Source organism: Loxodonta africana, chromosome 8 (genome assembly GCF_030014295.1).
Source record: "Loxodonta africana isolate mLoxAfr1 chromosome 8, mLoxAfr1.hap2, whole genome shotgun sequence".
Classification (NCBI taxonomy): Eukaryota; Metazoa; Chordata; class Mammalia; order Proboscidea; family Elephantidae; genus Loxodonta; species Loxodonta africana.
In genome coordinates this window covers 10,277,467-10,305,291 of record NC_087349.1, presented here as the reverse complement: position 1 = coordinate 10,305,291, position 27,825 = coordinate 10,277,467, and the positions used below count along the sequence as shown (strand labels likewise).

The 27,825-nt window shown below is 50.4% G+C and overlaps 1 protein-coding gene across 8 annotated transcripts in view; it reads right to left on the bottom strand.

The window, feature by feature from the left end:
• Positions 1–27,825, bottom strand: part of HIPK2 (homeodomain interacting protein kinase 2) — a 194,693-nt gene that overhangs the window by 106,521 nt on the left and 60,347 nt on the right. For all 8 annotated transcript variants that reach the window (XM_064289662.1, XM_064289659.1, XM_064289663.1 and 5 more), the window contains one exon: positions 14,216–15,299. In XM_064289662.1, coding sequence (XP_064145732.1) covers positions 14,216–15,299 — 1,084 coding nt within the window. The remainder of the gene's footprint in view (positions 1–14,215; positions 15,300–27,825) is intronic.

Here is a 27,825-nt window from a genome sequence, read left to right as displayed (position 1 = left end):
CACATCAGCCCATAAGTGATCTTCCTTCTCCTCAGTTAGCTCCCCACGTCAAACTTTCTCCAGAGAACCCCCTCTTCATTCCAGAAGGGAGTCTGGCCCGTTTCTTTAGCACATTCACACCCCCAAACACTCTGTCCGAGCGGGATGTGCCCATCAGAGATACTACTGTCTGAAGAGGCTTTGGACGCTCCCCAGAGACAGGGTGGCCCTCTGTCTTTGGTGCCCGCTTCAGTGTCTAAGGTCAGGCACATAGAAGGTGTTCCATAGCACTCACTGAGAGAGGCTTAGAAAGCAAAGCAGTAAGATGACGATAAAGGTCTTCCTGTACAAACCAGGACATGCAACAGAAACCTAAAATCTATCTTCAGCATTACAGTTTCTGTCAGCGCCGACAGAAACCTAATTTGGATCTGTGTGGTACCCAGTGGAGAGTCACACACGAACGCACTTCTAGCAGGGGCTTCTGGGATGTTCTCTCGACTATGCTCCCTGTGTCTAAGTCTGGGCATGCTTGGAGACATCCTGTCTACCGCTGACGTGTCCACCTGGGCCAGCTTGTGAGAACGTGGGGGAACACAACAGGTAGAAGAAGAAAAAGGAAAAGCCAGGTGGAGAGAGGACAGGGGGCTGGCAGGTCACGGCTGTCGACTCTGACTCATGGCGACCTTATGCACGACGGAATGAAGCCCCGCCTGGTCCTGCATCACTTTTACAATAGTTGGTGTACGCCATAGTTTCGGCCATCGCGTCAATTCATCTCACTGAGGGGTCCCTTGTTTTCCCCCAACCTCTACTCTACCAAACAGGATGACCTTGTTAGAGACCGGTCTTTCCTGATGACGTGTTCAAAGTAAGCGAGCTGAAGTCGAAGGTCAGAAATAATCCTACGGCCGACGCCTGAGGGGCTCTGTGGAGGTCAACACGTGTGTTACGATTAATGTGCCTGACCAGGTCGCCCCTGTGGCACAGGGCATCACCTCTCGGAGCATAGCTGAGAAAGTGCTGTCAGAGGGTAAGAAACTTGTCCGAGTGCCCGTGTCCACATCGCTTCCCTAGACTGAGCCACGAGCCACACCACTGGCCCTCATGGAAAACTGGGGGCTGGACTCGGCCTGGCTGCCCCCAGGGTCCAAGCCCCAAGAAGAGTATGCTCTATCTGAAAGTCAAATGAGCGAACGGACAGCTAACAGGCAGCCCACACCCAGTGCCAGCTGCTAAGAGGAGGAACCTCCTGGTAGCAAACTGGGTCCTGGGCTTCCCCAGAGATGACTGGGCTGGGTTGGGGTCTGGTAGAGCGAAGCGGGGGCGTCCTAGTGAGGGCAGGCAGTGGGGCACACGGGGGTTCCTGGGAGGATGCTGGTGTGCCCATTAGCTGTGGGTGCCAGGCTGGGGATGTGGATGTGGGAGCTGAGTGGGTGCCAGAGAGACACAGAGTCCAGGAACGAGAGTCTCCTGAGAACAGTAAGGAAAGACTTTAACACTCCTCAGAGCTGTGCCAGCTAGGGGACCTGTGGGTGTGGGGGTTGTGTGTGCTGGTGGGGGCAGAGGGGCGGGCAGGGTGTGGGGGAAGTGTATGCTGGGGGGGCAGAGAGGTAGGCAGGGAGTGGGGGGCATGGAGGGGGTACAGTGCTGTGCTGTGGGGGGGCCGGAGATCTGATGGGGGCAGGGGGGCCTGGGGAACCAGGCGGGTATGGGAGCACGAAAAAGCGGAGGGCTGGAGGGACATGGGGGACAGGGAGGAGTGGGGGCTGGAGCGGCATGGTGGACAGGAAGGAGTAGGGGGTTGGAGGGACGTGGGGACAGGGAGGAGGAGTGAGGGATGGAGGGGTGTGGGGGGCATACAGGGCAGTGTGCAGTGAGCTCCTATCTACAAAGGACCTACAAAGGACCTGTGACTGGGGAATGTCAGAGAAACCCCTGCGTCTTCAGCCAGCTGCTCTGAGCTGCAGGAAGGTCGCCATTACACAACATTTACAGGCTACTGACCCTCTTGTTTCTTCCATGGAAATGAGTTAAAAGCTCTTGCTACTGGGGAGAGGAGGAAGGAGACTGGCTCTGTGCCCAGCATGTGGCCTGGGCCACAGCCTCGTCACCCTGGATCACTACCACCCTGGATCACTGCAGGGTCAAGCCCTCAGAAGCCCCCTACTCAGCATTGGACAGGACCAGCCCCCACACCCAGGATGGCAGGCAAGCCCCTCCCACCAGGTGAGCCACAGACTTTCTGCACCACTAGCTGCTTCTCTGTCATACATACGAAAATCCCCTCATACGGGAGCCTTAAGGAGGCCTGGTGGCGCAGTGGTTAAAGTGCTTGGCTGCTCACAAAAAAAAAAAAAAAAAGGTGGCAGTTTGAGCTCACCAGCTGCTCTGAGGGAGAAAGATGAGGCAGCCTGTAAGGATTACAGCCTTGGGAACCCTATGGGGCAGTTCTGTCCTCTCCTCTAGGGTTGCTGTGACTCGGAATCGGCTAGATGGCAGTTGGTTTTTGGTTTGTTTTATGGGACTCCAGCTACGGGGGAAACCCCCCCACCCAGGATGACCGAGCTCACACACATGGGTGTGCAAACCAGGGCCATGACAACACCGACCTTGAGGGGAAGGCCCTAGACACAGGGGCTGAGAGAATCGATGCCACCGATACTGAGCCTTCTCTGTGCTTCGGACGTCCTGGCATTTCAGGGCTAACCGTTCCCACCTGTTTCTAGCGGTCACTGTCCTTGGCTTTCAGAGGACACGTCCATGACCCGCACGTGAAGCAGCATGCAGATAAAGAAAAGGCATGATAATATTGCTTCCATCCCCACCGTGGCCTACTCCCCAGACTTGTTTTCACTGTTCTAGAAATGACTGTCCCCTCCGGCCATCCTGTTACGGGATAAACAAAGTGACCCTTCCACCCAAACACGGTGCAGCAAAACAAACACCGGAAGAAAAATTAGGCAAGGCAACGCTTGAGGGTTTAATAGTAACAATTTGCTCAGAGGCCCTTAGGGTGAGTGTATATTTAAAATGTTCAGTTTTAAGCTACTAAAAAAAAAAACAAAAAAAAAACCTCACAGACACACAGTTCTATGAGTTTTAACCCCTGGACAGATCCGCGTTGCCCCCATCACGGTCCGGATAAGGAGCAGCCCCATCACCCCAAAACTCTTGGAGGCGCGGCTCAGGGTGAACAGGGGTTCAGAGAGAGAACATCACCGACTCATTTGGCACCAGGTCTATTTATACTCTGGGGGTTCACAATTGGTGCATTTTATTTGCCAGTAGATGTTCTAATGTACAAAAAGGAGAGGACCAGAAGTCCCTCACTGGGGGTCAGTGGATGACAGAGACGTGGCACCAACAGTCTGTCCCTGAAGTTCTGACCAGGGAGCTTGATTTTACGGTCAACGTCTGTATAAATAAAGCTGTGACCAGAGACGGCACTTCTCGTCACCGACTCAGGGCTGGAAGGGGGCTCCAAGCACGAGGATGCTGGGGGCCAGCTAAGCCACCTGCTGACACTAAACACGCACACACACCATAAACGCACACACATACACACATGCGCACACACGCATATATACCACAGCCACTACACAAACACTCACAGCACCAACATAGCCCACACGCCACACACACACCACACCCACCACACCTGCACATATACACACATCACACACATACACCCACACAACACATATACACACTATACATACACACACACACCTGCACATAAACACACACACATACATACACACACACCACACATACATACACGCACCTGCACATACACACACATCACACATACACCCACACAACACATATACACACTATATATACACACACACCACGCCTGCACATAAACACACACACATACATACATACACACCCACACACACACAGATATACGCGCGCGCACACACACACACACACACACACACACACACACACACACACCTGGCTGTGTGGCTAAGCACAGACCGCAGCCCTCCACGTCTTTACTTCAGGCACCAGCACCAGTGCCCTAGGGGATGGCAATGAAGCCTGTGCCCCCGAGTCCTGCATGGGCACCTGCCTTCCCATGCCGCCATGTCCACACAGTTTGCTCCTCTCCCCCTCCCCACTCAGGGTCAGAGGTCACCCCCCTCTGATGCTAACCCCTCTACTGCTGCGCTGGGCACAGCCCTTCTGACCCAGAGCAGCCCACCACACACCACACATGTCCACACTCAGGCACTCCTTCATGTGGCACCTGCTGAATGCACAGCACAGGGCTGGCCACTGGGGTCCGTGGAACAGAGAGAAATGCTCTGACCCTGTGGGTGGTGAGGGGGCCAGATGCCAGGCAAATAAAACCAGGTGCCACAGGAGAGGCCAGTGAGCAAGGAGGGAGCCAGGGAACCCACGAGGGTCGGCAACAAGACAGTGGCTCGGTGCTGAGGTGAGCTACAAGCCCCATCTCACTTAGTCCTCACAGCAGCCTGATGAACTGCTGCTATTTCTCCCTTTTAAGAAGGAAAAAAAAAAAAAAACGAGCCTCAGAGAGGTTTAGGAACTTGCCTAAAGTCACACAGCGATCAAGTGGCAGACAGAATTCAAACCCAGGTCTGTCTGCCACAGACAGTCATGATGATAAAAATCATGACTGTGATGATAACAGCAGTAATGGTAGTAAAAAATTAATTATAGCAGCTAACATTTATTGAGAGCTCCTGGGTGGCAGGAACAGTTAAGGTGCTGGGCTGTGAACCGAAAGGTTGGAGGTCTGAATCCACCCAGAGATGCCTTGGAGGAAGGGCCTGATGACCCACTTCTGAAAAACTGGCCACTGAAAACCCTAATGAGCACGGTTCTGCCCTGACACATGTGGGGTCACCATGAGTCAGTGTCAACTCCACGGCAGCGGGTTAACAGCTATGGAGTGCTTGCCTGTGCCAGGCGCATGGTGAACACCTTAGGACTGGCTTTATTTTCTCCAGGAAAGCCTGGCCCATTTGGATCTCAGGTATGAAGATAAAGTTAACAGGAAGGTATCTCACATGTCCACAGAAAAGCTGTGAAGAGGCTGCACAGCCCTGCGGACAACCTGTCTCCTCATGGGTACACACCGGCTGCTGTGCTCTGCCCCTGCTTGAGGCTGAGAAGTCGTTTCTAACTTTCTGACAAGGTGCAACGGGACCTGACAGGTGCTGGCTGATTTCAGGGATGGATCTGCTAGGAGCTGAGTCAGCTGTCTTCAGGTTCACGCTGAAATCTCACAGTTGGAAAGACAAGGTGGGAATGGACATTTCTGGCGAGATACATATATTCCCCAGGAGACTGGCATAGGGGCCCCTCTGATGCAGGTCCAGCGGTGCTGCAGAGCGGTGCAGGGAGAACATGAAGGTACTTGTGTGAAACAAGAAACCGGGCAGGCGTGGGCTCTGGTATGTGGTGGTGAGCACGGAGCTAGAAAGCACAGGGAGCCTCTGAGACCATCTGCTCATTCACCAATCAGCCCGTCACACTCACCCCTTTAGCCAACACACCTCGCTGAATGCACCATAGATGCAGTCCACCCTCCTCCATGTGTCTGACAGACTCAGCACATAGCACCTGCCCTCCTGGGGAGCCAAGTGCAGAGCCCAGCCTCAACCCACCCCCAGCTGGCAGGCTCGCCAGCTCAAAAGAGGAGAGGAATGGAGGCAAAATTCATTATCGGTTCTTTTAAAGTCAGATCCTCGACTCCCCAAACCCAGAGCTTAGAACCCTGAGCCTATCATTCTTAAATTTTCTAGCACAGGCGGCATCGTCCCTAGGAGACACGGCACAGGTCGCTGGCGGGGGATGGGGGCTGATGGCCAGTGAACACTGGGGCTCACATTCTGGGGCCCTCTGGCTGCACACATTCCCTCTGACCTCTGCCACGGCTATGGGGGTTAGCCTTGTGACCCCCACTGCCTTGCTCCACTGAGCCTTTTCTGCACCTGCTCAGACCACTGAGCCCTGCCCTCAAGTCCAGCCCAATGAACAGGAGAGCTGACCTCCTTGAGGGTGACCCTCCACCAGGGGGGACCAGGCCCCAGCCTCCTGCCCAGGATTCGGGGGGCCTCTAGATGCTTCTTGGTGGTGGACTGGAGCCCCTGCTATACACAGCACCCCCCCAATAGTGGGGGTATCACTCTCCCTGCACCCCCATCCTGCGTCCTGGGACCCTCTCCCAGACAGATCACCTGCTCCCAGCCCTTGTCCTGGGCGCTGCTCTTGGGGAAACTCAAACTAACACAATGTCCCCCAAACCTGCCCAGGAACAAGGGCCACATTCAGCACCCCCAGTGCCCTGACACTCCAGCAGTCCTACTCTGGGTTTGCTCCCTTTCATCTTGTCCTTAGGGTCCTGCTCAGCCAGCAGGCAATGTGGTGCAGAGAGAAGGGACCCCAGCCTGTCCTGCACAGCTCAAAGGGCTGTGCCCCAGAGCTCACTCCTGCTTCCTGGACAGCCCAGTGGGGGAAGGGTGGGCCCGATCTGCCTAGGCTGGGAGGCAGACACCTACTGCCACGGGGAGGGTGAAGGTCAAGGGAACAGGAGGGACAAGTATCCACTCACGGGGGAGGGCACCCAGGGATCCCACGTACGAGGGCTTAGGAGCCAGGACGCGGTGACCCACATTCTCCTTCTCAGCCTAAGGAGAGATGTCCATGTGGACGGACCCAGGACGCCACGTTCCGTTACTGGTTTGAGGCAGACACGGCAGGTCGAGGGCCAGGCCTCCACCCGGTTGCTGAAAGCTCAGGCAGAGGCACAGGGCCTGGCACACCCTAGGATTCCAGAAACCACCGCTGGGTGTAGCTGAAGATAGAGCACCACACCAGCTGGGGCCACAGGAGGCACTCAGGAGCTCCTTAGCCAGTGTGCGGCATCTACCGTGAATCCCCCAAAGGCCCATGTGTGCCTCCTTACTCGCTCCAAACGTCCCCTCCTTACAGCCCACACCACCTCTCCAATGGCTATGTGCCAGCTAGTTTTGGACCTCACCGCCACAGCCACTGTGGTCTACGGGTTTGGCTGTAAGTGATCTGACAACTGGGGCGGTGGTAGGCTACCACCATCCCACAAGAAGCCAGTGGCTCTACACCAGGTCCGTGATTCTCTTTGCTAACCATGACAGAAGGAGCCCCAGTGGCACAGTGGTTGAACGCCCGGCTGCTAACCGGAAGGTCAGCAGTTGGAACCTATCAGCTGCTTTGCAGGAGAAAGATGTGGCAGTCTGCTCCCGTAAAGATTACAGCCTTGGAAACCCTATGGGGCAGTTCTACTCTGTCCTGTAGGGTTGCTATGCATCAGAATCCCCTCAACGGCAATGGGCTTAACCGTGACATGGTCCAGGGTACAGTGGGGTGATTGACTTCTGCGTCCGAGCCATCTAGAAGGACAGCTCTCCAAACCCGGGAATCAGCTGCAGGGTCTGGCAGAATGCAGGCTGCCTCCCCTCACCCCAAGAGGCTGCCCCTTAGGTCTGCTTTATAGCCCAGGAGTCACCACTTTCACCAAGCTCCCGGGGATCCTGTCGGTCCAGGAGGCCCCTTGGGCCACACGGTGAAAATCACTGGTCTACACTGTGAGGTTTGGGGACACACAGTTGGCAGCTTGGCAGAAACCTTGGCCAAGTTTCCTGGGCCTCAGCGCTGCTTCTACCCCTGGCCCTCAGTCTCCAGGGCGTCGGACTGGCTCAGGCCTGTGGAGGCACACGCACGTCAGTGGTATTGAATCTGCATGACCCTGTGTGTGCATGCATGTGGCTCCGTGTCTGTGTGTCCCTCTCCGGTGGGTACTGAGGCATGTGCAGAGCTGAGCACTCACTCCTGTTACCCAGGTGCTCTCAAGTATACCTGTGCCTGACGCTTTTACACTGGTGCTCACGCTGTGTTCTCTGGGTGCCCGGGCACAAATGCTCAAACACGGACAGGGCTTCCCGCCTCAATGGCTGTATGATGTTGCTGTCGGGCGCTGTCAAGTCAATTCCGACTCGTAGTGACCCCAGGTGACAGAACAGAACTGCCCCATAGGGCTGTAATCTTTCCGGGAGCAGATCTCCAGGTCTTTCTCCTGTGGAGCCACTGAGCGGCCTTGAATAGCCGACCTTTTGGTTAGCGGCTGAGTACTTAACTGTTGCGCCACCAAGGCTCCTTAACGATTGCATACCAAAGACCATTTTAATTTCACATTATTTCACCTCACAGTTCAAGGTCCTAGAGACAAGCTTGAGGGACAATGAAAGCCAGCCAGCAGCTCACATAACACATCGATCACTTCTCTGCATGAGAGAAGCTGCGAACCTACAAGCTTGCACACATTTCTAACGGTCTCCCCAGACTGAAGCGTTCAGTTAATATTACCCAGTGTGAACTGGCCCCTTTACTGTTGTCTCTATGAGCAGTGAGATACAAACTGATTTACAAAGTTAGAGCCTGCACGGCACCTGCTTTCTGAGCCCCGTACTCTATTATATCTAACTTGCTGGCACCTGGACTCTCCCTAACTTGTGGGCACTTTGGCTCTTTATAATCGGCACAAGCAGGTACTTTTTGAAAAGACTCTCAGGTTTTGGCTTTGCGAAGCTGAGCCTTTTTGGCAGCGACTTCTATTTCCAGTCTAGAGGATGGCACTTTGAAGTATGCCCTGTTCCCTGTTGCTGATATAGAGGTTATAGAATTCCTAGTTTGAGGCCAAGGTCAACGTGCAGGAGAGAACACCGTCTCCGGCCACAGAGAGCCACTGGTGCAGCCAGCTGTCTGGTGAGCCCAGCACTGGTCACGTGGGCTCCAGATGCGGGCGTGTGATGGCTCAGTGTCGACACTCCGTGAGGAATGAGTCAGTGAGCGGGGACAGGCCAGGACTGGAGTTGAGGCCTCTTCACTGGACAGGAGACGTGGGATTTAAAGAGACCAGGGCCTCAGAATTGTGCCTTGCAGAGAGCAAAGTCACCAAACAAAACAGCAAACCAAGCTGGTTCCCTCTAAGTCAGTTCTGCGGCCAGAGGCCCAGACCCATGGAAAGCACGCGAGGAAACGCCCCCATTCAGCCTCAAGTCTCTTCCCCGGGTCCTGAATCGCTATGACCTCTCCTAGCTTCTGGGTCTCCCTGCCCCTGCCAGTCTGCTTTTTTTGCAGTGCAGTTGATTTACACCGTCATTAACTTAATTAAATTAGTCCTCTGTGCGAGAGTTTACAAAGGATCCCAACACTGGCATCTGGAGTCAATCCAAGCCCCTGAGACCCACATTCAAAACTCACTCCCCTCATCATTCTTTTCCAGCCCAGGCTCTCATCCCTTCACAGTGTTGCTGTCGTTGTCCTCATCTTCCCTTACTCATTCCCATCTCCACAGCCCTAGGCCCCCCTGTACCCCATGTCTCCTGTAAGACATACCTCAAAATTCCTCCGTATGGCTCTTCTTCTCTAACCAGCTAACCAGTTGCTGGTGAGTTGATTTCAACTCCTGGCGACCCCATGTGTGTCAAGAGTAGAACTGTGCCCCACAGGATTTTGGTTGATTTTTCAGAAGGAGATCACCAGGCCTTTCTTCTGAGGCACGCTTGAGTGGACCTGAACCTCCAATCTTTCAGTTAGCAGCTAAGTGCATTACACGTTTCCACCACCCAGGGACTCCCAAGAATGGTCTTAAGTGCCTCATATGAAATCTAAACACAAAACCCACTGCTGTCGATTCAATTCCAGCTCAAAGCCACCCCATAGGACAGAGTGGAACTGCCCCATAGGGTTTCCAAGGAGTGATTCTGGCTGCTGGATTGGAATTGCCAACCCTTTGGTTAGCAACTGTAGCTCTTAACCACTGTGCCACCAGGGCTCCCAAATTAAGTCCGGACAAGAGTATTCTGAATCACTCGGAAGAGCAGCAAAACCCTGCACATTTAATTGCTGATGGCCCTTTGCCTGAACAACATGTCTTTTTCCTTTTTTCTGTGAGCAGAGTTTAACACTTGACCTTGTGTTTTAGTTTTCTGGTCATGCTGACAGACGAAATACCCTAGCACCAATTTACTGCTTGCTCTGAAAATCTGATTAAAAAAAAAAAAAGAACTGGCATTAATGTGGAATGAAGCAAAGAAGTGGCCAGGACTTCAAAGGTGAGGTAATACAGTAATGGGATTACCTGTAACTCTGCCTTGGGTGTGAGTATGGAAAAGTAACACCTGGAGGAAGTCCATTCTCCCTGGAAGGGTCTTCCTCTAGGAATGGTCTGAGACCCTGCACCTGTCCCCTCTGTCCCTGAGGGGTACCTGAGGTGGGCACTTCCCTGCTCAGATCTGGTCCTTAACTAACTCTCCAGGTGACCCCGGGGCACAGCAAAGCCTGAGAGCCACTGCAGATGACAGTGTAACTATGCAAGGGCCTTCCAGTTGAAGGGGAGACCCACGCATCAGACTTCAACAAGCCTTAAAGAAAAAAAAAAAAAAAGCAGCCTTTGTTTACAGAAAAAACAAACAAGACTGGCCTCACAGGATCCCAACAGCAATAAACCCTCACCCAGGCCACGAAAAGGCCCAATACCCGGGAGAACTTCCCCTCCCTGCCACATGGCCTACTTGCCCAGGCCCCCAGCATCTCTACAGAATGCTATTCCGTGTCACTAGCCAGGAGGATGGTGGGATAAGCCATAACACGCCATGGACAAGACATGTGCCCAGCCAAGATGATGACCCCATGAACGTCAGAGTAGAACTGTGCTCCGTGGGGTTTCCAATGGCTGAGTCACTGCAAATAGATTGCCAGGCCTTTCTTCCGAGGTGCCTCTGGATAGGCTTGAACCTCCACCTTCTCAGTCAGCAGCTGAGCACATTAGCTGTCTGTACCACCCAGGGACTCCTAGGTCCAGGGAAGCGTGGTGGGAAACAGAGCCAGTAGGCCCTCGGTGTCTGACAGCCCTGCCGGAGGCCAGTCCCACATGGATGATGCCTCCCCCACGTAGCTCCAGCGACACCTTCTCACGGTAAGGCTGAAGCCTCTTCCTGCTCCCCCAGGGGCCTCGACAAGGGACAGCGGAAGGGCTTGCTTGCCCTCCTGAGGGCAAGCAGCCAAGAAAACCAGGCTGAAAGCTGTGGCCTGACCTTGGCCACCGCACATAGCTAGGACTGAAGGAGACTGGAAGCCCAAGACTGCCCTCAGAAACGCTATTGCCATGCATGGGAGCAAATGCTTCTAGGGCCCCCAAGGTGGAGACATGGGGACGGATGGACACCAGGCTGGCTGTGCCCTTGAGACTGGGGCTGGGCGTCAGGGTGCCTGGAGGACTGGAGACATTAGCTTTTCTGGACAGAGTGGCCATGGAGGGGAAGAGGCTACCCTGCTCTGAATTGTAGGCCGCAGCCACCTACCGGCCAAAGACGGGTGACATCACAGCCAAAGGGGCCCTCAGAGGGAGTTGGGGGCTTCTTGTGAAGTGAGAGACAGAGAAGGGCATGAATGGGCCCTTGGGCTGTCAGAAAACAAGCCTGAACACCCACCCAAGGCTTTCCAGAAGGCTCCATCTTGTCAGCAGAGGTTGGTAAGGAGAAGGCCACAACCAGTCATCGTAAGGCCCAGGTCCTCTTCCCAGCTCCCCTGACAGACATCTGCTGCCTGGGGCCCCAATTCTGGGACCTTACCCCCCGGCACCAGGGCAGGTGAACCCACTGGTGGGTCTGTCAGGGAAGGGGCAGGGTGCGTCATGTGGGCTCCAGAAGGTGAGGATGCCGAAGAGCTAAAGAATCCTAAATTAAACCTGCTGACTCAACTCATTAAATCTCGCCCTAAGCTTATACTGCCTTTTAAATAAACCAAAGAAAAGAAAAAAAAAACCAAACCCGTTGCTGTTGAGTCGATTCCAACTCACAGCAACCCTATAGGACAGAGTACAACTGCCCCACAGGGCTCCCAAGGCTGTAATCTTTACAGAAGCAGGCTGCCACATCTTCCTCCTGTGGAGCAGCTGGTGGCTTTGAACCACCAACCTTTCAGTTAGCAGCCCAGTGCTTACCCACCCAGTGCTTACCCACTGCGCTACCAGGGCTCCTGCCTGAGTCCCTATGCTCCATTTTTAGTGAATGGTAATAGAAGCACTCTGTTCCCATAAAATGATCCAGGAGAAGGGGAACAGGAGACCCATAGCACCTCACTCGGGACAGGACCCACGTGCTAAATGTGCAAAGCTAAATCTAAAATGACAGTGGCAGCTTCTGGTGACCTGGGAGCTAGCCACGACCCCGAGGGACCCTCAGACAGACAGCTGCTCCACGTGGCTGAACAAAGCTTGTGTCACAGAAGGGCCATCGCTGGCCTCACTGGCTGCTCATCTGGTGGTCACCCAGACTCGGGACTCTTCTCTAGCCCCCTCCCGCTGGGATACAGGCGGATCAAGTCCCCTGCCTCGGGGGCTGCCTCCCTTCCTTCCCAGAGCAGCCAGGATGACCAGCACCTGCTCCAGGGCCCGCTGAGCAGCCCCTTAAGGCAGCAGGAACAGGCATGGCTGCAAAGGCAGGAAGGGAGCGAGTGGGGGGAAACTGAGGCAGCAGTAGGCCACCCCGAGCCTGGCAGCCAGGTAGGGACCTCCTAGATGGGGGTGTGTGAGCCTTTGAATTTAGTGAGGAGGGCCCCTAGAGATGTCAGACTAAAGAGCGGGCATCACTCAGGAATCACCTCCCCAGGAAAGGAGCGAGGAGGGAGAAACCACACAGGTGGAAGGACGGAAGCAGACTAGGTGGGGGATGTGGGGATCCAAGTCGTGTGGCCACAGAGCCCCCAGGGAGGAGGGTGGAGGCTGTCTGCTGAGCCCTCTCCCAGGCTAAAGGGTGGGGAGCCCTGCTGAGAGACTCAGAGGGTGAGGAGGTCACAGCAGTCTGGGGTGGGGGGGTGGGGGTGGGGTGCCTGGCTGGGGGCCAAGCAAGAAACAAGAGAAGCAAGTGGAGGGATCTGCGAGGTCAGCCGCAGACTGGCCACAGGCAGTGTGTCCACGTGGCGCTCGCTCAGTGCCCAGCAGGCCCTGTAGCCCAGGGCTGTGTGGAAATGGCCCATCCGCAACGGGGGCTGGTCTCATGGAAGGGCTGGGGGCCCAGTGAGCACTAGGATTGTGGCTTTATTGCCCATGTGCTGACCTCTTAAGCAGGGGGGAGCTTCCATTTCTCACCCACCTCCGTTTCTAGTCGACTGTCCAATGTTACCTCCACCACCCCCAGGTCTCCCCACAAACCATGGGGGGCCTGAGGAGCTGTGCGTCCAGCAGAGTGCCGTGGTTGCTTCACTGCCTTCCACCACCCACCAACCTACGAGGTGTGCAGTGGGGCTCTCCCTAGGTTACGGGTCCGGAAATGCAAGCTCAGAGAAGCTACGCGTTTTGCCCTCGTCACACAGCTGGTAAGGGAGGGACTCAGGTTCAAGCGCAGGACTCTGTGGCTCCAGAGCTGGGTCAGCACATGTGAGGCCCCCAAAGGCGGGGTTGGGGGGCCCGCTTCTGTCCTGTCGTGGCTGCATCCCTGCACCTAGCACTGGTGTGGCACACATCAGGAGCAAAATAAACATTTATTGAATGAATGAATACTTTACATGTCCTTACAATGGTGCTACAATTCTTCCAACACCCTGACTCAAATTCAAAGTGATCACCCACAGAGTAAGCCAGTGGCTGCCTGGGCCAAAGTTTCTCCCTTCTTCCGTCCATCTTTCACACGATGTCAACTACTCTTCACAAAACACCACATTGTGTAAAAGCCTCCAGTGCACGCTCAGCTGTCAAGGGTGCGTTTCCACCTCCTTAGCCTGGTATTTAAGACCTCTCGTAATCTGCTCCCTACCGGCACTTCCAACCACATCTCCCACTGCTCACAAGTCCTTTGCTCTGGAAGGTGGTGTTTTCCTCATGTCTGGCCCTGACTTCAGTCATGCAGGCCCGTCTCTCCTCTAGTACCTGGACCCTGTCCCCCTGCCCCATGAAGATCTGCCCCCCTGACAGCACTCAGCCATTCCTGCCAGCTCCAAATGTCTACACCAAGCCTCTCACTAGGCTCCATTCTCATCCGGCTCCTAAATGTCACTTCCATGCACACATGTCCTAGTCCCCCGACTACATTAAAATCACCTGAGGAGGCGACTGTAGGCACGCACCTTCATCTCACCCGTGGTGACCACCATGGCACATTCATGGTGAATGCCCTCAGCGGTCAGCCTCTCCTAGCTGTCTCAGTGTGGATGGCCTTACCTGTAATATCTAGACTGCAGGTAGGTGGAGCACACCGCCTTGGACACGTGACTGGCGGAGCCAAAGTCGATGACCTTGACCCTGTAGGGCTGTCTGGATGGATCCACCAGCATGATGTTCTCTGGTTTGAGGTCTGCATGGATGAGACCCAGGCTCTTCAGCTTCATCAGGGCCGTGGCAACCTGCTGGAGCACGGGGCGAATGTACTTGAGGGGCAAGGGGCTGAACTTGTTCTGCTTGAGAAAGTCATAGAGGTTCTGCTCCAGCATCTCGAAGACCAGGCATGTGTGGTTCTTGTGCTGGAAGCACTCGTAGGCCCGCACAAAGTTGTAGTCATCCGCGCTTTCGGTGCTCAGGCGGGCCAGGATGCTCACTTCGATCTGGCCCTGCCGGGCATATGACGGGTGGTTCTTCAGGATCTTGATGGCCACAATCTCGTTGGTACCCCGCTTCCAGCACTTGACCACTTGCCCAAATGTCCCTCGGCCCAGAAACTCGAGGACCTCGTAGGTGTTGGTCATGGAGCACAGCACCTCATGCTGGACCAGCTGGTAATCGCCCTCGCTGTTGGAGCCGCTGTTTTTGGAGGTGGCAGTTGACGTCGTGGCAGTGGCTACAGTGGCCCCGCTGGCATTGTTCTGAATCATGGGTGGGTGCTCTTCGATGATCTGCACGCTGCTCGTGTTCTCAATCTCCTCGCTCTTACGCTTGAGCCCACATTTTTGGTAGGTATCGAGAAGGCTCACAGTGCTTCGACGCATTAGGTTGTGTGGTCCCCCGAGAACCTGCCCAGTGACAGAAGTGCTACTTGCTGATGTTACGACGACGTGCCCGGTGCTGCCTGGGAAGATGACGGTCTGCTCGTAAGGTAGGCTTGGGTTTGGGACGGGCAAGGAGGTGCTGACGGTTGCGGTAGCTGGCTGTGATGGTGGTACGTTCTTGCTCTGGCCGTAGACTTTGCTGTGAGAGCCGTACCCAGTCATGTCCCAGTTGGAGCTAGGCTCGACTTTCAGTTTCTTCACACTACAGAAGGCACTTGATTGAAGGGTGGGAGGGGAGAAAACTTGCACACGTGAGGCCATACCTACAAGAAAAGCAAAGGGAAACATCAGCACCCGCAGAGTCACCAACGTGGGCGTCACTCCCCAGAGCCACTTCAGCTCTGCTCAGCAGCCTGGCCATAGAGAATATTCTCCTCCCACTTAAAAACAGGTTTGGGAGAGTGAATCTACTTCACGCAGAAGCACGCGTGGTCGGCCCGCCCATAGGACCACACGGCTCCAGTATCCACCCACTACCACCAGGAAAGAGGCGACTCGAAGAGGAGAGCCAGGAATACGGCTGAGATTCAGAGACAGAGTATCAGGGCTTAGCTCATCATTGACTTTTTTTTTTTTTTTAATAGACTTTACTTTTTAGAGCAGCTTGAGGTTTACAGAGAAACCGTGCAGAAAGGACAGAGTTCCCATATATTCCCTTTCCTCCTGAGACACAGTTTCTTCCAGCGTTAACATTGTGCATTCCTGTGGTAATTTGTTACAGCTGATGAACACTGATACACTGTTGCTAACCAAAGCCCACAGTTCACATCAAGGTTGACTCTCGGAGTTGTACAGTTCTACGGGTTTTAAAGAAGGTGTGGTGGCATGTGTCCCCCATTAAGAGTATCACACAGAATAGCTTTATTGCCCTTAAAATGCCTTGTGCTCCACCTATTCATCCCTCCCCCGCCCCAAACCCCTGACAACCACTGATATCTATAGTTTTGCTTTCCCCAAAATCTCAAATAGTTGAAATCAATCAGTATATAGCCTTTTCAGACCGGCTTCTCTCACTTAGCAATACGCATTTAAGGTTCCTCCATGTCTTTTCGTAGCTTGATAGCTCCTTCTTTGTATGGCTGAACGGTACTCCATTGTACGGAGGTACCACAGTTTGTTTATACATTCCCCGACTGAAGGACATCTTGGGTGCTCACCATTTACTTTTTGATGACTATTAGTTTATGACAGAGACTGATTCTTCCTCAGTTCTCACTGTGTTGCACCCTAGTATAACTGAAGACGCCATTAGATGGCCCAGCTAACTGCTCTGTTCTTAGTCACCGCACAAGGTCAGCTCAGCCGAGTCACGGACCATGCCTGTCAGTCTCACTTGTTTGAGGAAAACTGTTGCTATCAAACCCAGTCACACAGCTGCTCAAAACCCGCTGGCTTCTGGATGGACCATAACTACTCATCCACAATTTTTGGCGGCCTCAGAAATCTAGAAGGCCATTATTCTGGAATGGTTCTACAACTTACAATTATTGTGATGCTGGAAACAAACAAAAACTCACAGACAATGTATTAAGGAAAAATAATAAGCTGATGAGGAAGGATAAGTCCTTACGGGTCAAAATAGAAACAAGTATTGCCCATCTTCTAAGCCACTGCCAATGAACACCTGGCCATCTACCTCTGAGAAAAGCCAGCCACTGAAAACCCTATGGAGCACAGTTCTACTCTGACACGCACGGGGGGGTGCCATGAGTTGGGATCTACTCAGCGGTGATGGTTTGGATTTTACTGAAGCACAAGGACAGTGGGGTTTCCAGTCAAGCAGAGATGTCACTGCTGGTGTTGAGCCATCTAGTGTCTATCTCTCTGACCTCCCATCACCCTAGCCCACCCTCCTTCAGAGACCACCCGCCTTTTACTGTGCCCAGGAGCCTGAGGTCAGCTGCCATGCTTTCCACCTTTGTTCTATCTCCGTTTCCCAAACGTTTTGCAATCACTCACTCTCCACTCTCCATCCTCTCTTCCTTATCTCCAAACTCTCCAAACTTTTCACCAGTTAAGAGTTCCACTGTTCTCTTGCTTCATTCTTTCTGCTTTCTCTGGAAACCTGCTTCATTTACTACCCTGTCGCTTATAGCTTTCACTTTCTCCTTGTTAACTGGATCTGAGTCCTTAAAAAAAAGAAAACAACCAAACAAGCTACCATCGAGGCGACACTGACTCATGGCAGTTCCGTGTGTGTCAGAGTAGAGCTGGGCTCCACAGGTTTACAGTGGCTGAGTTTTGGGAGGAGGTTGGCAGGGCTTTCTTCTGGGGTGCTTCTGGGTGGCCCCAAACCAGCCACTTTTCAGTTAGCAGTCAAGTACATTAACCATCTGTGCTAACTGGATGGACTTCAAGTCCTCAAACCAAAACCAAACCCTGCTGCCATCGAGTCAGTTCTGATTTAGCGGCCCTACAGTAGGTGCTTAATAAATGTTTGGTGACTGAACCCGGGGCTTAATCATCTCCTTCTGCCTTCACGTGTGTGCGCACACAAACTCCCAACTGGAAGGCAAGGGCAACGGCCGCATTCCCCTCTCTGAGCTTTTCTTCAGTGTTCTCCTTAATCAACCCCTTCTCTCACCCACATATACACACTATAGTGCTGGGTTCCTAAAGGTAAAACAAAAAAAAACCAAACCCGCTGCCACCGAGTCAATTCCGACTCACGGCGACCCGCTGTTGCACAGGTAACTGTTCCACGGGACTCTCTCGGCTGTCATCTTTACAGAAGCAGATCACCAGGTCTTTCTTCCATGGGTTTGAACCACCAACCTTGAGGTTAGCAGCGGACGCAAACCCCTTGTGCCACCCAGGCTTCTTTCTTAGCCCTTTGGTGACCTAATTATTTTCTGCTTTGAATTTTTGTTTACACCATGTATTAACAGAAGCATACTGAATCACTGACTGCGTCCGAATTTTTGGCAGGCAGCATAGATTTTTGTTGTTGTTGCCCCCTCCCACAGGCGTACCCTAAGTGTTCAGTGGTACACATGAAGAACCACGAATTATACCCCAGCGTCCCCACCGGGGTCTATTGGTATGTACGTGTAACAAACATTTTCAAAATTTCTATTTTTCCTACCAAAAATTCAGATGCCACATACGATACCCTGTAAAAACAGTAATTTGTGGTATGTGCCCATTTCTTCGGTTTCAAATAGTCCTAAGGGTTCTTGCTTTGCACCGGTACATACTGTCAGTGGTACAGCAGCTTCCCAATAAAATAAAGGCTGAAAGAGTTCACGGTCACTGCATGTACCGCCAGGCACAAAAGGGTTAAGGGTAAATGACTTCCTACTTGCCTAAACCGCTAGCCTTTCCTCAGCCCCTATCCCCCCCCCGCCCCCGCAGCATCTGGTACTGCCAACCACGGCTTCCTCCTGACGGGCCTCTCTAGGCTGGTGTGAACCTGGAGTGCCTCCTCTCACTATCTGGAGGTACACTGTGTGCTCTGGTGACCCTGCTTCCTCTTCCTCTCTTAACTCGCTGGCATTCCCAGTGCTGTGACACTGCTCTCTCCGGAAGACATCAGCCATTCAGTTTAAGCTGTCATCTCTGTGCAAGCAACTCCCACATGTTTATCACAAGCCAGGCCCTTCCTCATATGCTCCAGTACTCTTATTTCTGCCTCCTGCCACAATACCAAACACTAGCTTCCAAAGGTGGACTCCATCTTTGCCCATGGACCTAGCCATCTCAGCCTCCCTCCTAACGTCCTCAGTTCTGGTCATAAAATATTCCTCTAGTTAACTGGTTCCCAAACCATGGATTTCCCTTTGATTCTCCTTCTTTGCCTCCATGGATAAGAAGGTGCTAAGTCTCATTAATTTCTCCTTCCTTCAAAATAGCTCTTGCATCCACCTCTTTATTTTTGTTTTTACAGCCACTTCCGTACCCAAAGCAGTTACCACTTTCTAACAGGACTAGAGCAAACACAGAAGTCTGGTCTGCCTAAGCACTTTTTCTCTCTCTAATTTGCTTGTATTCAACCATAGATTAATGTTTCTAAAACCTCTCTGAGCATTTCCCCCCTCTATCCAAAAACTTCCAATGACCCCTAGTGTCTAGAAGATAAAGTTGAGGACTCCTTAATACCTTCGCATTTTGAATTCAACTTACCTCATTGGCTTCATCTCCAACTATTCACCTTCTGGAACCCTCGACTATAATGAAGCTGGCTTATTCATTGTTTCTAGAAAGTCTCTTATACTTACCACCTCCACACTCTACTTACCATCCCCCCACCTGGCATGTCTTCACCACTTCTTCAACTTGTCCAAAGGCTATCCCATTCAGATCCTCCCTCTTACCAGATATTTCAACCCATACTGGTCACGCCCAGCTCTCCATTCCTACAGCACTTACTGGATCTACCACGTGGCCATCTATTTGGCCATGAACTGTTTCTGCCTCGTAAGTCTCTTGTATTTTTGAACCGAACTGTCTTTTGTGTTCTTCAACTTTTTACATGTTTAGGTCATATTTCCATAAGTAGCCTATGTTCTGAGAACAGGAGCTACAGGCTGAACTTGCTGCTTTCTTTGTGTTTTCCCCAGTAATAAGCCAGGTTTACGAGATACAGTAGAGCGTAGCGTTGATGGACGCAAGCCCTGAAGCTGGCCAGGCCTCCAGAAGAGCTCAGTTCTCTGGCTCTGGAGCAACCCCAGTCCCGTGTGCATGGCCTCACTCTGGAGATCCGAGAAACATCTGCCAACACTGATTCACCTCAACAAAGGCTGTTTAAAAACCTAGGCAGATGCTAGGCACTCCCGTCCTGGGGTCATGTTCCGTCTGCACTCCGCCTCCAGGGGCGACCCAACACCTGCCCTGAACCCCCCGTACCTGACCCCACGGATAGGCTGGCAGCATCTCTTCTCATTTGGATCCTGAACTTCAGCCCCCACCTGCACAATCTGACTACACTTCTGCGTACACTTTGCCTGACAAGACTGCTCGACCTGCTGACTCAGAACCCAGAACTTCACCTGTTTCTTCCTGCTGCTCTGTGTTCAAGCCAAAATCCCCCTAACTCTATAACCCACTGTCATCGATTTGGACTCATAGCGACCCTATAGGACAGAGTAGAACTGCTCTATAGGGTTTCCAAGGCTGTAATCTTTACGGAAGCTGACTGCCACGTCTTTCTCCTGTGGAGCAGCTGGTGGGTTCAAACTGCTGACCTTTCGGTTAGCAGTAGAGTATTTAACCATTGTGCCACCAGGGCTCCTTCTCTAATGCTGTAACAACCCAGAAAATGGTTATTCTATATTCATCAGTATTAATTAAATATCCATATTGTTTTAGATGTTGTATACAATATAAAAATGACCAATTCCTTGCCTTTCAGTAGCTCAGCCACTAAGAGACAAGGCAAAACAGGCCTTTCCTTCATCTCCTGGTATCTGTCTTGCCCACTCGAGTCCTCAACCCTCACGTACTTGTGGGAGGTTGGGGTGGTGGGAGAAGAACACGCTGAGGGTATATAAAGGAGCTAAGACTCCAGTCTCTAGTTCTCACTGTTCCAAAAAGATCTTGGTGGGAAGGCTGGGGTGTAGGGTGGAATTTTACAGAGGGGAAGACAGTGGCTTATGACCTATTTGTTACTGGGATGACAGCCAAGGGTCATAAATTTGTGGCAATCGTCACTGGCTGCCTCTGGTAACAGATGCCCAGGATCAGAGAGGGGACCTGCGTGGCTGGAGACGCCCTGCCTCTTTGCTGGCCACATGGCGTGGCCACTGCTGCTCCTTTGTAAGGTCAACAGCCCCAATTCCAAGAACTGGACCCAATTCCCAATACGGCCTTATTATCCATATTCTGTAATGGAAGCTGTACTGCTCTGGGAAGCAAAATGCTCAAAGAATATATAGTCAAAGAAAGTCTTTAATAATAATTTAAAAAAAATTAAATCCCTAAAATATCTTTATAAGGAGTAGAACACTGTTCGTTCATGGTTGTGTAGCTTAATCTTAAAATAATCTTATGGCAACAACCAAGCTTATTTCCAAACGTTTCTCCTTGGGGGCATTTTTCTGTGAAAATCTTCTGGATTCATTTGGCTCTCAGTGAATCATACCTGCAACCTGTGCCCACCACTGTATTTATTCAGATTGCTAAAGCTGGGGCGGGGTGCCCTGTGATGAAACCCACATTTTTTGCCCTGAAGGAAGGGCCACAAGTTTCCTTTCTCTTCTTTCTGCGTCGACTCCTATACGCTTCAGGGGCTGCTTCCTCTTATTGCCAGTGTTCTTGTCAGAAACACGGGCTTAATGGGCACTTTCCGTCTGACCCTATGGCGAAATCTCAATTGCTTTTTAAGTCATCTCTGCCCTTCCCTTCTGGCCCTTGTAAGAGAAGGTGGGTTTTGCCCTCCATGACTGGGAGCCGGGGGCAGGGGGCTATCACAGCACAACAGTGAGTGAGGCTGGGTCTGGAGCCCATGGGGAGCAGAGTGAGGGACTCAGGAAACCATGGCAGGATCTGTCTACAATAATCACCCCTGCTCTACAGGGACCTGACTCAGACCTCTCCACAAAGGCCTAGGTAGCCCACCAAGGTAAGCCTGACCAGATGGCCGCATTTCCATTCACTACGAAAGTACAGCAGGTCCCTAGAATCCAGGCTCATGCTTCCTGTTAGCACACTGCCTGGTCTCCTAAGCAGGTCAGCGTCATAATCACTGACCATCACACAGGCCGAGTGGCCTTCTATATCCTTTTTAATGTTCCAGAGGCAAGTTTATGTAGATGTCATGGGGTGATCAGTAGGGAGCATTTTAAAACAACACATTTATTAAAACATATGACAACTTATATCACACACCGCATGCAACATTCTTCACTGCAGATGACAAATGAAAAACAGCATCTATAAAATGGACGTTACAGAATCGTCCCGCAGTGAGCAGAATTAAAGGCCCTTATCTCTAAGGAGTCATTCATCCCTCATCACCAGCACAAAGGCTACAGCCTGTTCCTTCCGGCCTTTGGTTATCCAGGCATTTTGGGTGCTTTCTGATCAGCCTGTACACTAAAGGCAGTGAAGGCCCTGGCCCCGATTTTGGCTACTTTATTCAAATATCATTTGCATTTTTTTTCTTTTTTTTACAAACACGAACATAAGTCTGCATTTTAAAATACAATTTCTTAAAAACATTTGCCTTCTAGCCTTTATTATCGACACCATTTACATCCTCAGGGTTCTCCAAACACCTTGTGATTCTCTAGGTTTTAACATCTTGGGCAGCTGGGAGAGGGACCAGACTCTGGGCTGGCTCTTTTAGGAAGTTTGCATGGGACTGTCTCAAAGTATCCCTGTTGGGTCAGCTCAGTGAATAAGCGCAACCTCCCCCCTTTATTCTCACAGGGCCCTTGTTAGAAAACAGGGAAGTCGAGTGCTAAATTTAGGCTTCTATGATAAAGGGGGAAAAATGAGACCGACTCCAGACATCCAAACCCACGCTATTCTACGTGCCTCTTTGTCTTACTGACTTCATGAGAAATTCATCTTTCTAGAGGAAAGAAGACTTTTTCCACTTAATAAAAAGAAGAGCTAGAAATCTTCCTGTTCCTTCTTGAGGTCTTAAATCACGAGGTTTTTTTTTTTTTTAAATGACATTTGTGAAAGGATTGGCTCGCTTCGTGGATTTTTTCCACTTATTTGCTTAGTTTCTTCATAACTTTATATTTCACAATTAGATGAACTGAAAAATTGCCTCACTTCTGAGTACATTTCCTTTCCATTTCACCACCCCACATTATCTACTGGGAGATCAGACCTGCCGAAACTACACCGATGAGCGAGGGTTCAACTGTAATTAAAAAAAATAATAACAACAAAAAAAAAGCCCTTTAAATTGAATCCAATTTCACTGAACTTACATCCAAGCTCGAGAGAAAGAATTATAAGCATCATCAAAAAACCCATTGCTGTTGAATCGATTCTGACTCATCGCGACCCTGGAGGACAGAGCAGAACTGCCCCATAGGGTTTCCAAGGAGTGGCTGGTGGATTCAAGCTGCTGACCTTTTGGTTGGCAGCCGAGCTTTTAACCACTGGGCCACCCGGGCTCCACATGAGCACAGTAGCAGCAGCACTTTATCAGCATATAAGGTTTAACTTGGGTTTGGCAGATGTGACATGGGTTACCCCTCAGAATCCAGTTACCTTACTGAAGGGAACAGAACCCTGAATGCCTTAGCTTAAGGGGCTCCGACTTCCCCATTTCCTAAAATCCCTTGTACAAATGCTTCCGCTGAATATGCATATTTGATAGAAGCTGCGGATCCCTAGGTGGTACAAAGGGTTAAGTGCTCAATTACTAACCAAAAGTTTGGCAGTTCATACCCACCCAGAGGTACCTTGGAAGACAGGCCTGGTGATCTGCTTCTGAAAGGTCGCAGCCTTGAAAACCCTATGGTGCAGCTCTGCTCCGCACACGTGGGGTCGCCAGGAGTCGGAATCGACTTGATGGCAACTAACAACAGATCTTTTTATTTTTTTTTTTGTAATCAAGAACTCAAAGAAAGGATTAATGCCCCATACTTAACACAATGCTGTCTGCTTATGTATCATGTAGTACACATACAAGCCGTCATAATATTACAGAATATAAAAAGGAATCTCTATTTCAAATGCCAAAAAATATAAATGCTAGAAACATGCCTCTGAATGGACATTTTTAAGCACCTAAAAAAGGGTTAATCTTTATAACCCTTGATAACCCTGCGTAACATTGATAATTTGATGCCTCGGGGAGTTAGAAAGCACTAGAAAAAAATTTTTTCGTTGACATGCTAAATAATATTCAAAAAATTATAATGATAATTATCCTGCTTATCAAGCTTCTATTTCACAAGTGGCGCAAAGATAATTTTAGGGTGGCCCATTTCTAAACGATAAGTTTCTAAAACAGGGTACACTAAATGTCTGTGAGGTTTTCATATTCATTTTCAACCACAGTCTGTCTATTCACTCACTGTGTAATGTTAAATACACAGTATCGCCCACCAGAGCACCGTTCAGGATCAGCCCCAAGCTCTGCAGAATTCTTTTGTCAATAATGACAAAATGCAGCACCGGCGTTTGAAGGAATACATTTCATATAAAATCAATCATTAAATCCGCGGCAAGGGTCTTCCCTATAAAAAAAAGACCAGGGTAGGCACAAAGGGAAACACAAAGACACTGAAGATGCGGTCACTGCCCTAAAGGAGCTTAAAATCTCACGGGGCTGCCAAGTTCAATGCAAATAAAGAGGGCAACTGGAAACTCTAGGCAACAACTGGAAACTCTAGGCAACATAAGCAACTTGCCAAAGTAAACCGGAGGAGTCCAGAGCCTGTGGGCTGTGGTTAGGCAAGGTTTTACAGGGGGGCAAAGATCTGAGGTGGAATGAGAAAGGTGGCGGGTTTTCTGAAAGGCAGAGGGCACTTTTCTGCTGACAGGACATAGGTTAATCAGTCTACCAGGAGAGCAAGGCTCCACGGTCTCTGTCCTCAGGAAGCTTAGATTTTGCTTGGAGACAACTCAGGAGCCTACCCACAGCAGTACTACATGAACAAATACCAAACCCATAAATAAGCACCAACAGACACTGCGTACACCAACAGCCTACTTATCCAGGAGGGCCATCTTCTTATAACTTGCAATTTTCTAGAGGCAATTTCTAAACATGCAAAAAAAAAAAAAAAAAGTTGGGTGAGGCACTACCACTAAAACCCACCACTTCCCTCTATCAGCCCTCACAAGGTCTAACTCATTTGCTACTAAGACCTGATTGACAACAAGCTGGTAGTCGTCTTCGTTGTTAGGTGCCCTCCAGTTGATCTGGGCTCACTCCACCTCATGTGACAAAGAGGAACTGTCCCACATGGTTTTCTAGGCTGTAATCTTTACAGGAGTGGATTGCCGGATCTTTCTCCCACAGAGTTGCTGGGTGGGTTTGAACCGCCAACCTTTTGATTAATAGCCAAGTGCTTAACTGTTGTGCCACCAGGGCTCCTTAACAACAAGCTGTAGGGGACTTCCATGACTGAGTTTATGCTCTGTGTCACACTCCACAACTGGAAGGTAAGGTGCATTTTCCCTGTCTTACAGATGAAAAAATGAGTTTAGGGAGATGACATAATTTGTCCCAGGTCACTTTGCTGGTAGGTTGCAGGGCTGGGATTTGAACCAGGGTCTGACTGATGCCTAAATTTATGAGAAGCCCCAGACAGAGGTACAGCACCGGCCAAAGGAAGACTGAAAGTTGATATGTGAGAGGCGGCGGATCTAAACTACGCGGTACTACCCCTGGTTAAATAATGAACACCCGTAACAACGACCCTGGGTCATCTACCATTTCTGCACCCTCTGTTTATGACGACAGGAAGGCATATTACACAATGAAAAATACCATTCAAAATTGTTAAAATAAAAATAAATTTAGCTCTGTAAAGAGGTAAACTTCACTTATTGGACTCATACTGGCCCAATGGACCAAGCACAGAAGATCCAAGTTAAGGGACCTTGAGCAGGTTACCTAGCCAACAGGAAGGCTGTCCCCTGGAGAGGTAGACTGCCTGCGGAAATAGAAAGGAAGTAGGAGCAATACAGGACTTTGCAGAGAAGAAAAGGCCAGACGCACTGGCAGATGAGATGTGAGGGCGAAGGAGAGAGAGGAATCACACACCTCAGTGGAATCACACACCAGAAGCAGCAGGGCTCCAGGGATGGGTACTGGGAAAACAGAAGTGGTGTTAATGGGTTTGTCTTGTGGGGAAGGGAGAACAGAACCAGTTTTCAACAAGTTGAATTACAAGCACTGACAGGGCATCTAGATGGAAATATCCGGCGTACAAGTCTTCACGCTGAACCTAGGAAGCAAGGAATTGTTCAAATTACTAAAGTTTAAGTGTCAAGAGCCACTGGTCATTGACGATCAATCAGCATCTAGCTCCTATTGGTTGGGTTACATCTTGCCTGAAGATAACCCATTTTGGACCGAGTGGAAATCAATAGGATGGGCTAATCCTGTACAGGGTTAATTGGATGGGGATTAACTAAGAGAGTTGCTTACTGAGAGAGCAGAGTCCAGCTGGAGGAGCTCTACCACGGAGAGATTTCACTTCCGCATCACTGACAACAAAGAAGGAATGTTCTGTAGGTACTCAGAAAAATCCAGGACAGGAGAACGGGTGAGAGGTCACTGAGGGAGATGATGAACTGTGGGCTGTCATCAACACCCAGACGGAAATGGAATCCGTGTAAGGTTGTTTCCCAGGAGAGATGCTGAGCAGATGGCAGATACAATAACCCTTAGGGGCACAGAGAAGTTGTCAAATAGTGTGAGGAGGACAGTATGTACGAGTCACAGAAAAGCCAAGGATTAGATGATGATAAACACAATTAAGGGATTGACTCTGGAGAAGGAAAACAGAGCAAGAGCTACTGGGCCTGGCTGGGAATAGGTCAATAGCCCTCTTTACACACGGAGTCGGGAGGAGAGGAAGAAGGGGCATTCTCCTGGGAAGAGAACCAGATGTGCCATGTTATGCTCCTTGCTGTTCTAAGAAATGTGATTCTCTTAAGAACTTTCAAAATATTTTACGTCACCTTCCTTGAATCTGAAAATTCTGCCACAAGTCATGTTTCTTTAATTAGGAAATCATCCTTTTCCTATCATTTGTAAATTCTCCATATATCTATCTACCTAGTGGCTAACTAATTGTCAAAGCCAGCCCCCTCCATGTTCAAACTTACTTCTCTTTTTGAAAGTTGCTAACATTAGCCGTAACAACTGTCTTAGTCATCTAATGCTGCTGTAACAGAAATACCACAAGTGGATGATTTTAACAAACAGAAGTTTAATTCTCTCACAGTCTGTTAGACTACAAGTCCAAGTTCAGGGTGTCAGCTCCAGGGGAAAGCTTTCTGTCTCAGCTCTGGAGGAAGGTCCTTGTCATCAATCTTCCCTTGGACTAGGAGCTTCTCTGTGCAGGAATCCTAGGTCCAAAGGACATGTTCTGCTCCCAGTACTGCTTTCTTGGTGGTATGAGGTCCCCCTGTCTCTCTGCTTGCTTCTCTTTTTTATATCTCAAGAGAGATTGGCTTAAGACACTATCTAACCTTGTAGATCTCATCAATATAACTCCCATTAATCCATCATAGTGATAGGATTTACAACACATAGGAAAATCTCATCAAATGACTAAATGGTAGACAATCACGCAATACTGGGAATCATGGCCTAACCAAGTTGACACATATTTTTGGGGGACACAACTCAATCCATATCGACAACATTGAGCTTTTCTCAAGTTCACCATCCTATGACCTTCTACACCATATTGCCCTGAGCAAAGTCATAAATCTCTTCGATTGAACCAGGACTTTGTTACAATGTGTGAGTCCAGGCAGTCTGTAAATTGATTATCTACAGGTCATATTACCAAGTGTTCCTAAGCAATCTCAAAATGACCAATTCCATTCAATGCTGGTGACATAAAGAATGGCTGGTAAGACACACATTTCTCTGTATCTATCTCCAGGAATCAGTGAAAGGAAAACAAATTTGTACAAAATGACTCAACAAGTCCTTTCCCAGACAATACTTGGATTAAATAAGAATATTAACCTTCTATGTCATTGAACCATTTGGGTAGAAATTGTTAAGTGGGAATCTAATCTGTTGTGTAAACTTTCACTGAACACACGCACGCACACACACACACACACACACACACTACGTATATATAGATAAAGAATATCAACCTTCTAAAAAAGACTTAAGGAAACCAAAAG